The 12,694-nt window shown below is 35.2% G+C and overlaps 1 protein-coding gene across 4 annotated transcripts; it reads right to left on the bottom strand.

Moving 5' to 3' along the window:
* Window positions 1–394: 394 nt before the first annotated feature.
* On the bottom strand, window positions 395–12,599 carry LOC132705909 (vanin-like protein 1). 4 transcript variants are annotated; one of them, XM_060676873.1, is made up of 9 exons: window positions 12,044–12,599; window positions 11,908–11,993; window positions 11,735–11,857; window positions 11,357–11,610; window positions 11,091–11,302; window positions 8,905–9,009; window positions 4,320–4,508; window positions 4,002–4,266; window positions 395–1,554 (listed from the first exon to the last, which is right to left on the bottom strand). In XM_060676873.1, exons 2-9 carry the CDS (start codon window positions 11,968–11,970, stop codon window positions 1,185–1,187), a joined length of 1,581 nt encoding a protein of 526 aa, XP_060532856.1. In that variant the 5' UTR covers window positions 11,971–11,993; window positions 12,044–12,599; the 3' UTR covers window positions 395–1,184. The 4 variants fall into 4 exon arrangements, with proteins under 4 accessions (XP_060532856.1, XP_060532854.1, XP_060532855.1 ...); XM_060676871.1 differs by having other exon boundaries at window positions 11,908–12,006; window positions 12,059–12,599; XM_060676872.1 differs by having other exon boundaries at window positions 12,059–12,599.
* Window positions 12,600–12,694: the final 95 nt, after the last annotated feature.

Raw genomic sequence — 12,694 nt, 5'->3', positions numbered from 1 at the left:
TCAGAATACATTGGCCAGCAAATATTCATTTTCTTTTGCGTCAACTTCACAGAATGGTGAGTTTTGCTGTATTAAAGTCAAGTTACTTTGGTTTATTTCACTTCCGTATAAACTATGCCACCATATTGTGGGGTAACTCCTATTATGCCATTAAAATATTTAGGATGCAAAAAAAGGTTACCGATAATTACAAATTCAGATTTTTACGAACACTGTAAGCCATTGTTTATTAAACATAAAATAATGACGGTTTTATGTTCTTGAGATACACTCCAAGACTGACAGTTTGCCGAGGGGGTTCTGATTCTCATAGATACGACACCCGGAGTGCAAATAATCTCGTGCTTCCGAGATACAGGTTGCAGAAATCAAAACAAAACTCTCCTTATATAAAACTTTATAACGCATTGCTACAATCTTTTAAACTTTTAAACGAAAAATATTTTAAATATAAAATTAAAAGTTTTCTTCTAAGTAAGGACTATTATAGCGTTGGTGAATTATTTGAATAAAACATTGGTAATGACGTGTTGCGGAGCGTTGAATTTAATGATTGTTCTGTGCTATATACATATAAATTTATTTATTATTTGTTGTCCTATTGTTTTTATTGTGAAGTTATGTACATTGTATATCTAGATTTAGTATATTATGACGTTATATACAATTTTGTTGGCATCAATTTTATTTATTTTTTTTCCTTTGTATGACTTGCTACAAACAATGATATGGTAAAGTAGTCATCTATCCATATGTTTACCTTAAAAATATCTTATTTTTCCATGTTTTATTACTCATAGGACACCCTATATATCGAGTCGAGGCGGGGTAGCGTCAATACAGTACAGAATTTACTCCCTAGAGTAGTAGAGTGTATTACTATAGAGTTAGTTACCATTACGTATTGGTATTGGTAAAGTCATAAAATATTAATTTATTCTCATTACCAATGGCAACAGTGGTTACATAGATGCTTCACCCCTGGTCAACGCTATCTTATAGAGCACTAAAAGTGGCAACTAAATAGTGACCTTTATTTTCTTTAAAAAGACAAGATGGGATGGGATTTACTTCAACACTCTGTATATAGTAGCTACCGAAAAATAAACTATTAAAAAAAGAAAAAAAATAACAGCATGACTTTATTTTCAGATACGTCATTATTGAGAAACGTAAATCGGCCGTTACACGTAAATAAACGCGATGATAAATAACACGAGCAGTGCGCTCAGGTCTGGGTTTGGACCCCCTTGCCCGGAAATACTCCCGTTTGCCGATTCGTTCCTCATCGGGTCCCGATCCCTTGTGAAATCCCTCCCGTATATACCGAAAGTGAGCAGACGGTTCTGAGCCTTTTCCAATGTGTGGGTTCTGAGCACCGTGGTGCCGTTCACTTCTTCTCTGTGCCAAGATGTGTGGCGCGTCTCTATCGGCCGTATGGAACTCAACAGGGAGGTGGGGTACTGAACTCGCCGCTCCGATTGGCTGAAGTTACCCGAGACGTTGATTTTCTCGAACGTGATAGGCCAAACGATATTGGAATAATCTGGAAATCTGGAACGAGCGTTCGATAATTCTTAAGCCATTTAAACCTTTGGAATGTGTCGTTTGGGTGCGTATATTATGAGAATTTTTAGTAGGCCGTCCAAGATAAGGTTCCTAAGCATGGGAATCTCATTACCGATTAGAGATACAACTTTAGATAACTGTCTGACATATATTATTTAATATCATGACTAAATAGTAATTGTCGTTGATGTTACCCTCTTTGCAGAGTAGTTTTTAGAGTAATTGTCGTTATTGTTACTATTACTGTGGTTATTTTTATTTATTGTTGTTGTGTAATTATCGCCGAATATGCCGGAATATAGCCATGAACAAAAGTTTGACACCGTGCTATAGTTTGTGCCATAAAAACATTGATTGTTTTTGTTACTTTAACAAATGCATTGTTTGCCTACTTAACAATACCTTTCAAAAATAGGAAAAATGCAATTTTCCTTTTAACAAAACAAAAGTATGTGAAATGTGTTACATTGTTGGACACACTATATAGAATACGGTATACCGGGGTACTGCAAATATGAAGATAATTCCAGAGACAAAGAAGTTGAATTTTTAGTGATTTGATTTGAAAAAGAACAAAATTGGTACAAAAGTCAATAGGGTACATTTTTTTGTCGTCAAAAATATTCGATGGGTGCCTCCCGATTGCCAGTGTATATTATTATTGTAATTTTAATTACGGTCTTGGTTTTTTGACATGAGAAAGCCATTTACGCCAATAGTTGCTAATTGTAAAGGGTGCTACGTATGGTTCCTTTCGTGCATTCGATGCATCCTAACTTTTTTGCCCTTTGCGTGTATGCAGATTCATTATAAAGATTATTTTCTTTTCTTTTCTTTTTTACACAAAAAAATTTCGCCCCCAGTCGCCGTTTTCGAGAAATTTGGATTTGAAAATTTCAATACTTCATAAGGTATTATTTAAAATCTCATTTTTTTAATGCCATCAATTTTAAAATAACCTAGATAATATAATTGAGCCAATATGATATAGCCTTAACAACGTTTTTAATTTTATTTATTTTGAGATTTTTACAACAAGCGACTCAAAACAACTTCGACGCCAATGAACACAATTTTATGGAAATACAAATCTAATTTTAAAGTAAAATAAAATACAAAATTCGGAAATAAATAATCAAAATTATTTCTATTCACTACACGTTAATCGAAAGACTGCCTGATTTTAAATAATAATTCCTTCTTTTCGAAATGATTAAGTGGTATTTTTAATCCACTGCCATAATTTATCTCGAGTATGAAGTACTTCTTTATACATAGCCACTTCATATACCTCCAAAAACAAAAACCAATTAGATTGAAATCCGGGCTCCTATGCGACCAATCCAACGATAAGAAAATTGACTGAAAATCTCTAACACGTCTCAAAAAGTGCGCCGAAGCGCCATCTTGCATGCATCTTGCATCTTGCCATTGTTCTTCTTAATTCTAAGGATAAACCATCCAGACAGTTCGATAGGTCCTAAGATAGAATTATCAATTATTCTGAACGAAACGTTTATTTCAAATTCCCGTTTGAAATGGCGTCCAGTTGTTAAATGAGATTTTCTAGATCCCATGCATGCTTATATTTAAAGACACCTTTCCATGTAAATGTTGCTTCATCTGTAAACATTATTTTACTTAAAAACATTGGCTCGGCGTTTTGCGGGACTCGACAAAAACGAACATATTCCTATCGGGCTAGAAAATCACACGCACCATTTTGTTGTTTTTTATGGTGATTATGTTAGTCGAAGCCTACTTTCAACTATTTTCCATCTTCACATGAAACTGTTTAATTAGGTGCAACGCAAATTTCAAATGAAAATTTCTCGAAAAAGGTAACTTGGGACGAAATTTAAAAAATATACTTTTGTGTGTAAAAAAGGTGTAGGAAGTGATACGTTTATGAAAAATCTGTTAAGCAATTAACCAAATCTGCATACACTAAGGCGCAAAAAAGTTAGGAAGTATCAAATGCACGAAAAGTACCATACGTAGCACCATCTATTTGACTCAAAATTATTCACGAAAATCGATTTCTTATGTCAAAAAACCCCGATGTGCCAAATTTTGTGCGAAAAACCCGATTATTTCAAGAATTATTTAAAAAAATCAAAAATGAAATTGAAGCTTTGACGCCCTCCATCTCGGTTAACATCCACTTTTGGACTAAGGTAAGTTTCGTTAACGTAATATTTTTACCTAAAGAATCCCCTTTTGCCATGTACTTATTACTTATTATGTATGGAACACCCTGTATATTGGATCTCATTCGTAATTGAAATTAGACTGTTTATCAAAAAAAAAAAACATTCCAAATTTGGAGCGGCATCAAAACTAACGGACTTAGATAGTTCTTTTTATCATCAAGCGAAAATTACGTTTCCGCTCTAGATGCGTTAAAATCAACCTCTTCCGCTTCTTTATACCTTCTTCCGCAAGAAGCAACGGACTCGTTTAAGCACGCCACCACCGCGCAAATCTCCACCCCGCCGAAAAACACCCCTGAGAAACTTCTGACGCCGTTGTAGGCGACCAGGTGATATGTATATCTGTCGCCGTTTCGAGAGGCGACAATTTGGTCCTGCAAGGCGGATACGTCGAAGTCGCAACACGTGACGTCATCGTTTCGGCCGTGACACACCGTTATGCACCCACTCAAATTCGTCGTATCGAGTACGACCGAGGCGTGTTCTAAAAGTTTGGAAGTCAATCGAACCGAATAAACTCTGGCGACGTTTCGACACCTGCGATGGCCGCGTCAACCAGCGTGAAGAAATCGTCCATTTCTACAGCGAGCGAGTCTATTTCGTCGGTTTCGGTGTGATTGACGAGTATCACGTTCGTCCCAGTTCCCGATATTATCGGCACGTTTCGATATATCGTCCTGGTCCCGCCTCCGGCGGCTATTATTGTTTCTAACGCGCCTTTTTTACCTATAACCTCAAACGACTTTACCTGGTAATCCCGTAGTTTATGTATTTAGCAGATAGGTCACGGATACCAAAATGGTTAGATCTTTATACCACTTTTCGTCCCTTGTTGCCAAATATTCAATTGCTTAGATCGTGTTTCTCCTTTCCGTTAATTACAGAACAATTTTTAAACTTTTGAAAATTGATTTCGATCTGGCATTTGATTGAATTGTTTTTTATAAACATTAAAGGAATTAATAAATGAAAATCTCGGTTGATTTAAACTTTATTTTTTATTAGTACAAGAACAAAAAACAAATCAAAAATCGAAATTGAATAACAAAGTGTCAAACAATAGTAAAATCATTTTATATCTGGAACATTTCCCTTTCCCTCTGCCGTCACTGCAACGTTCTATCCTTGATATCTGCGTTCCATTTCTTTTATTTCTTGGTGGAACCTCTCACCTTGCCCCTCACTCGCGGCATCACGGAAAGTAGTCTAGATGTGAGTGCAAAAAGTGTAGATTTCTACTCATATTGCATAAATTTCTCTCTTTCATCTTCTTTCTTCTTTAGCGTAGGCAACTGCTTGCTTTTTCTCATCCCCTACTCCCCATCGGATCTCAAAATGTCGCTCCATCTTTTTTGAGGGTGCCCTATACTACTAGGGCCTATGGGATTTATCACAAGCTATTTTAACTATGCTCGAGTCAGCCATGCGATTGATCTGGTCGTTCCATTCCATTTTTCGTTTTAATATCCAGTCATTTATGTTATCCACTCTTCGCATTCCGCTGATGTTCTCGCTTCGCTCTCTGTTCCATAAGGTTTTTCCACCAATTTTCAGCATTACCTTCATATCCGTTGTCTCCATCATCTGCTTAGTTTTTGTTGTGTTAGGTTGTTTTTCTGCTGTGTACATCATGATTGTTTTAATCCTTATTTTGTATATTTTAGCCTTCGTTTCCATTCTGATATATTTTTTTCCCAAATAGTCTTATTTAAGAATGCTGCTATCCTAGTTACTTTGTTAGTTTGTTCACGTCCTTCTGTTCCCACATCACCATAACCAAAGATTACAAGATTACAAGTTTATCACCAATTTTGAAGTGGTCATACATCTTGTCCTGGAAGCAGATATAATCATCATTTAATCTCATTCTCTAACATATTTCCTACAATGTCTTGTAACTTGGATATTTGTTGCTTCCTAGAAAACCATTTATAAAATCGCTAAATGAAAAACCAGTGCAACCTTTTCAGATTCGATCACGGTATTCACAAATTCTTGATCTTCCATTAGAGGACTAACAAAAATTTCTTAATTCAATTTTGTATCTGACAGAGCGAGAAATTTTCATGTTCCATATTTATTTAAATCTTTAACGTACTGCTTCATCAGTCCTAATTTAATATGCAACGGTGATAAAAGAATTTGTTGGATCGGATGGGGAGTAAAATTAACATTTTCCGCCTACTTCTTTTTTACTGTCCCACTCACACAAGAAACAGGGATACTTTGTATATCCTGGCTGCTGACCTAGTAGACTACCCACATTTTTTAAGTTCTCAAGCAGAAGTTTCAAATTTTCGTAGCATTCTTTCATTTGCACGGAATGAGTTTTTGGATAGTTTTGGATAGTTTTTTCACCCAATGTTGTTGTTTTTACTGTCCGACTCACACAAAAACCAGGGATACTTCGTATACCCTTCGTTGACATAGTCGAAGTTCTACAACTTTTAAGTCACTCAAAATCAAATCATTTTACTATAGTCCTTGTATTTGATTTTATTAAACAGTAGTTCCAGATTTTCGTAGCATTCTTTCATTTGCACAGGTACAGAAGCAAGAACATTTCCGTTGGGCAAAAGAACACCTTTAAGGCTTCTTTAGGATATGTCAATAAAAAGCCTCCAGTCCTCAGAATTGTAGTCTGTACCAAGTTTCTTTATTAGATTAGGAATATCGGTGCGATATGCAAGTGAACCATTTTGTTCAAAACAGCCCATAAATTCTGTCTCGAGCTTCCTGACATATGAGATTTTAACATCTTTATTTTTATTTCGAAGTTTAGATACTAACATTTCGGAAAGATCCTAAGTAAACCTAAGTCTCTCACTGTCCGTAAGTTCTGATTGTGAAAATGACTGTGGTTGCTGGGAAACACTCCATATATCAACAACATCACTAACGTATTTCAGGTTCAGAAAAACTGGTGGTATCTTTTAAATTGACTGGATTTTCAGATATTAGGACATCTGGTCCGTCTGGCACTGGCCTAAATGCAGACTTGATGATTTGTTGCCTCTCTCTATACCATAGGTAGTCATACCAAAAGGTAGGCATGTCTTAAAAATTTTTCACATACCTTACAAACAATGTGTGGCGCCCGAGGTTTGTCTTGATCACCAATTTTTAATTGAAATAAGCGTAGTATTATATTTTAAACAGGGGTGTAATTTTAGGTCTAAATTTATTGACCACAAAAGAACCACATACATAGCAAAATGTATCTGAAATATTTTTACAAAATCTCGGCATTTTAAAAATAAGTTGTACTGCAGTGAACCCAGTGATCAGGTCAAGATGGTGGCCCTTCAAGATCTAGGTTAGTTTCAAATTATATTTAAAATACAATTTAGATTTAGTATAAGTTAAAAGTCGAGGTTCCCATAACAGTTTTTTATTGTTAACAAACAAGCAAACGAGTTTAATAAAAATGTTACAGGATATTTTGTTTTAAAAAAAATGTAATATTTGCATATATCCATTTAGTAAATTGAACTGAGTAAGTGTAAATCTTTTATTCAATATCGAAATATGTAAGTATATCAAAAGTTAATAAAACAAAAATAAAAGAAATAATTATTTTTTATCAAGAATGTCATTTTCTTTATTTTTAATTTAAAAACTTGTCAGTCATAGATTTGTATTATTAATTTTAATAAATCTTTTTCAATTGATAGTATTGCAAAATGGTGAATGAATTAAACGGCTGTGAAGTCACGAGTTTATTTGGCACGAGCGGAGCGAGTGTTTAATAAACGAGTGACTTAAAAAGTTTACTGAACATGTTGCAGACTATACTTTTTCTGCGACCGTTAGTTTTTGGGTACATTTTTGCAAAACAACACAAATACATTCACTGACATGGCTGTCAGAATTGACAAACGTCAAAATTCAAACCGTGCGGTAAAATCTCAGAAAACATCCGATTGCTTCCAAACCCGTGCGGAAGTAGAAAGGAAATTAAGTTATTGTTAGGCAAAAAGTTTATCTGGTAAGCTTGAAACGTTCTCAGAGGAATTGTGAGAAACATGCGTATGATTTAAAAATAAGGCTAGTTCATCGTTAAACTATTTTTTATACAGTTTTATTAAAATGTGCAATTGTTGTAAATCGTCTAACCAACATTATACTTTTATAACCTTTGTTCATTTCTTATTAACACAATAGGTATTTACTTGAAAATTATTTAACCCATCAAATTTTGTGTCAGAAGTACCACCTTCATAGATACTTAAATTTGTTTAATTTGAAATATTCTAGATCTTTTAGAAATGTACTAAACTCTGACGCATTTTTACTCCTTTCATAATAATAATCAAATTTATCTTTTCGCTGGGTTATTTAATAAATTTTACTTTTATACGTTATTACTACTTGATGCAAATCTTTTTTTTTTAATTATTTGGTTACTTTTATCAAATACAAACACAATACCATTCCAGAAAAACATTAAAAAGTCAACCCCTATTTTACATAGTGTTGAATTTTGCGCATTACCATTTGACATAGAATCCTCTAAAACTTTTTTAAAAGAATGATATCCTAATGATTTTTTGTACTATATAATTATTTTTTTGTATCTCAATATTCCGATGCACTTTGGTTTACGCTGCGAGGCCATTTCCATCCGACTGTGAGATTATCTCCAATACCTTATACCAAACGAGGCCAAATTAGGCCCAATCGAACTCATAATATTTTGCCACCACACAAAACTCAATACAATTTGATTTAGTTTATCTGTCACAGGAGAATTTCTGCTGATAATCTGTCATACTTTTTATGCTTCAGTAATGGGTTTCGCGATAGTTTTGAAGCGCCAAAACAAATATTCTTTTGGCTGTTACGTTGTTGCAAAATCAGATAAGACGCTACCACTAAAAAACTCGCCCCTTCTTTTATCACATAAATTAATTTTTTGACTTAATAATAGCTCAAGCAACATTGGTTGGTTGATGCGTTAAGTTCAAGGGTGTATATTTTTATAGCATGGCATTTTTTTTATTCGTGGTTAAATCGAATAAATATAGCAATTTGGCAACAATGTGTGCAACTACATGTCATACGGCGACCACAGTTAAAATTTCCCCATCTACTAAACACGTAAACTGCCAAGACGCTTTACCTAAATATATGCCGGTTCCTCCAGCGCCCCGACCAGGGGAATTCGAACCGGCCGCTAGCAGAGTGACGTCATGCTCACTGGCCCACATTTGCTGCGTTTGCAGGGCTGAAATACAAAATGGGGTCATTGTTTGACCGCGTTCCGATGGTGTCGGCTGTTTTGCTTAGGTACTATATGTCGGAGATCGTAAGAAATAATAAAAAGAATAAAATAGAAATAGAAACCCGGTCGGATGGGTTCTGATAGAGAGCGAGGGGACATAAAAGACTGCACATACAGTGCTTAAAGCAAACGAATAATCTAATCATATGATTGATTATTAAAGGAAATTCAACGATCCGGCACTCGCTAGATCAACTACAATATAGCATACCAAAAATAAACTATGCGAGTTATTTAAAATCCGACCTTACCAGTGCTTTTATAAAGCCAGACTATCTTCGCTGGTTCGAGGTTCCGTTCACTTCCGAAAAATACCAAAGTGGGTTCCCATGGGTCCACAATATTACGAAAAAGGACTTTGATAAATAACTTAACCAGAACGATAGAACCGTAATATAAACATTCAGACAAGTTGCTAATTTTTAAAACAAGCTTATACTGTAATAATATTTCTGTAATATACTGTAATACTATTTCGGTAATCATTGTGTTGGCTTTTTAAGAGCTTAACTGAAACTGTTTCAGTCAACAGGATCATTGACCAAGCATCAGCAAATTCGATTTAGCATCAACCGACGCAGCAGGAATCCAGAATGTATAAATAATGCAGACAGATTTGGTTCTACTTTATGACAGCGGTGATAATAAGAACAATTAAATGAATATTTGTTTTAGTTTTGGTTATTTGTTGCCCTTTGGAGAGTACGTCCCATTGAAATTTTAACCTATATCAAGTAGAAAAGGAAGACTAGTTTGCATTAGTTTTTTTTTAAAGAACCATTGCACATGGCGGACGTTTGTTACACCCCGTTCCAAAAAAGTTAGAAATCGGTTGAAAAAAATTACGGCGTTTGAAAATTTTTTTTACATCTTTTAATTGAATTGTTAGAGGCGCGTGCTTATAGTTTTGTGATTTAGTGATTGTTTTGTATGAATGTCTGTCTATGGATTTGTATGGTGTATTGCTCGGTTTCCGTAATATTACATTCACGCTGGTAACCAGGGCAGATAGGATCAGATATTCCGGATGAGATAATTGCTGGAGCCGCTAGATGAATCGGTCGTCATTTTATGAGTAATTATTTAGAAGTTTATTCATATGTATTAATATATTAACAAACCTGGAGGATGATAGAATAGTCCAGACCCTTTCCTTATGAAGGCATAACCTTATGTAGTCGTGCCCATTAGATGTAATTATCAACAACAACAACGTTTGTATTCCTAACCTTAGTCTGGTCCGGTTCCATAAAATGTATAAATCGGTTGAAAATTGTGTCGTTATATTTCTTTAGTGCTGTATATTTGTTTGGGAATTTTGGGAAATAATGTTATGTTAATATACCTAGAGGATGATGGAGCTTACCAGCCCTTTATTTATGAAGGCATCCTATAGGAATTTTGGACTAGAGTTACCTGTTAGAATTAATTAACAACAACAAAAACCATAGTATTTTGGGTGTCTCTGGTTAAATAGGTTTAAAAGTGTCTTACTTTCGCATCAATATTAAAATGACTAAAGAAAATAAAGTTACCAGAAACTGCGAAATACAGTCAATAATAACCAAACTACCTGGTTTTTCACGTCAAACTTGTAAATTATGAGGAAGTTTGTCCCTTTTTCATTCGGCATTTTAAAATATGTAATTACTACGATGGCTTATATATCTTTTTGCCATTATTTCTCTTGTAATGTAAGTGTAGAAATTTCAACATTTTCGATTGCAACAAAAATGTCCACACACAAATTTGAAACTGGATTTATATTTTAATATTACCACAATTACTACTTTCTGTTCGAATGACTACCAAGGAACTACCAATATTGCTGTTCAATTATGTATACTATAAATGTGGATATTTGGAAAAAATGGTTGAGTTAACCATAACCATTATTACTAACTCGAAATAGGATAAGAATGAAAATAGCAAAACCACAACGCAGTCTAAATCGATTAAGTTGACATTATATTCAAAACACACGCGTCGGGCGACTAACCAATGCCGCCCGCCCCATATCAAACCTGTCAAATACGGCAATTCCGAAATCCAGTTGAGCGGAAAAATGATGTTCTTCACGCTACGTTCCCTGGTCAAATTGAAACCGGGCACTCCGAACAATATGTCAAAACACGTCATGAAGCCGAATGTCGTATTTTTCAGTTCCAAAACAGGCAAATCGAGGGTGCTCGGTTTGCTTTTCGCGATCTCGCCGAACAGGTTCCATTTCCTGTACCTATGTAATAATGTAGTGGAAGTTTTGAGAATTGCTTTGTTTTAATCATCACACCTGGCAATCACGGTACCGTTCGCTGCGAGAGCAATGTCGGTGTTGTAAAACGAATCCCCGCTTTTTTCCAATATATTAACCACAATGACGGTTTGACGATCGATCGCCAGACACGACAAATTTTTGAGAAATTCAGCGTAGCCCACGTCGTTGGAATTGCAAAGCAGGAAGTCGTAGAGCGACGGCAATTCTGTAGCAGCATCGGGGTCGTCACTTGCCAACGCCGATTCCGGAAATATTACGAGGTCCAACGGCTAAAAAGATACTTGCGTTCCCGTTAGAAATCAGATACATAAGACGGCAGACATTTTATTATCAATACAAGTTCACTGCTCTATATATCAAGCTACCAATTCCAATTGCACAAAAAGGTGGTACCTCTGTTAATCCGTTCAATGTCTTTATGAATCTTGAAATGGTTGCCGCAAGTCTCTCGTCTGCAGAAACCGAAAGATTGGTCTCAAGCTCAAATTCTACCACCGCTACATTATACCATGATACCTATAATATTTGTCATATTTACAATTGTCGCGCCGTGTTAGCGTACTTACGCCTTGACATTTGGCGGCGCGAGCGATTAGCCAATAAGTGAGGATAAGAAGGCTTAGTTTCATGGTTTAGAACGTATTGATTGTAACTAACGAAAAGGGCTGCAGTAATAACGTTTATGTAATAATATTTACCTACAGCACAGCTTAGTACCTAATTTAACAGCTGGGTCGCAATTTGGTTAATTAAATATGTCTCGTGTTTGAACGTGCTATCAATTGGCTTTGATTTGTTAATAATCTCCAGTGGCGTGCTATTATATGTTTCAAGATTCCTATTAAACTTAAATTTTGCCGGTTTTGTAATTTCTCCCAACTCGGATGGACGAAACAAAAAAATAAAAACGAGGGAGGGTTTTTAACCGTACATTTTTTTATCGAAAGCACCACCGTCACTTGGAATATTTACAACTAGCCAAGAATTATAACATTAAACAATCCAAATCGACTAGAATGAATATAGATATCTTTGGGAGAATAATGGTCTCTTCAAACATAAAAAGTATGAGATTCGTTGTTTATTAGAGAAAAATATTTATTAGAACACCCTGGAAATTTGCAAGAACATTTTATTAATAACAATGTTTTTAAACAGAGCTAACTAACCGCAACTAGCATCCAACACTACCGTGCAGTCTTTCACCCTAACCGAAACTAAACTGGGCTTGTTTTAAAAACAAAGAAAACGGCAATAGAAATCGGAAACATGTTTTTAAAATGTTTACCTCAATAAGTATGTGTGTGTAGGAATGGTTGCAGATATTACATCTACAACACTACAACAAGAAAG

Source organism: Cylas formicarius, unplaced genomic scaffold, assembly GCF_029955315.1.
Source record: "Cylas formicarius isolate icCylForm1 unplaced genomic scaffold, icCylForm1.1 PGA_scaffold_8__14_contigs__length_24414737, whole genome shotgun sequence".
NCBI lineage: Eukaryota > Metazoa > Arthropoda > Insecta > Coleoptera > Brentidae > Cylas > Cylas formicarius.
This window is presented reverse-complemented; position numbering and strand designations above follow the sequence as displayed.

Coding starts and splice junctions, on each gene's coding strand:
- LOC132705909 (XM_060676870.1), bottom strand. CDS start 11,970: ATGAAACTAAGCCTTCTTATCCTCACTTATTGGCTAATCGCTCGCGCC. Junction 9,010..11,090: donor GGAATTGCCGTATTTGACAG/GTTTGATATGGG, acceptor TTTGTATTTCAG/CCCTGCAAACGCAGCAAATG. Junction 4,267..4,319: donor GGTTGACGCGGCCATCGCAG/GTGTCGAAACGT, acceptor CCAAACTTTTAG/AACACGCCTCGGTCGTACTC.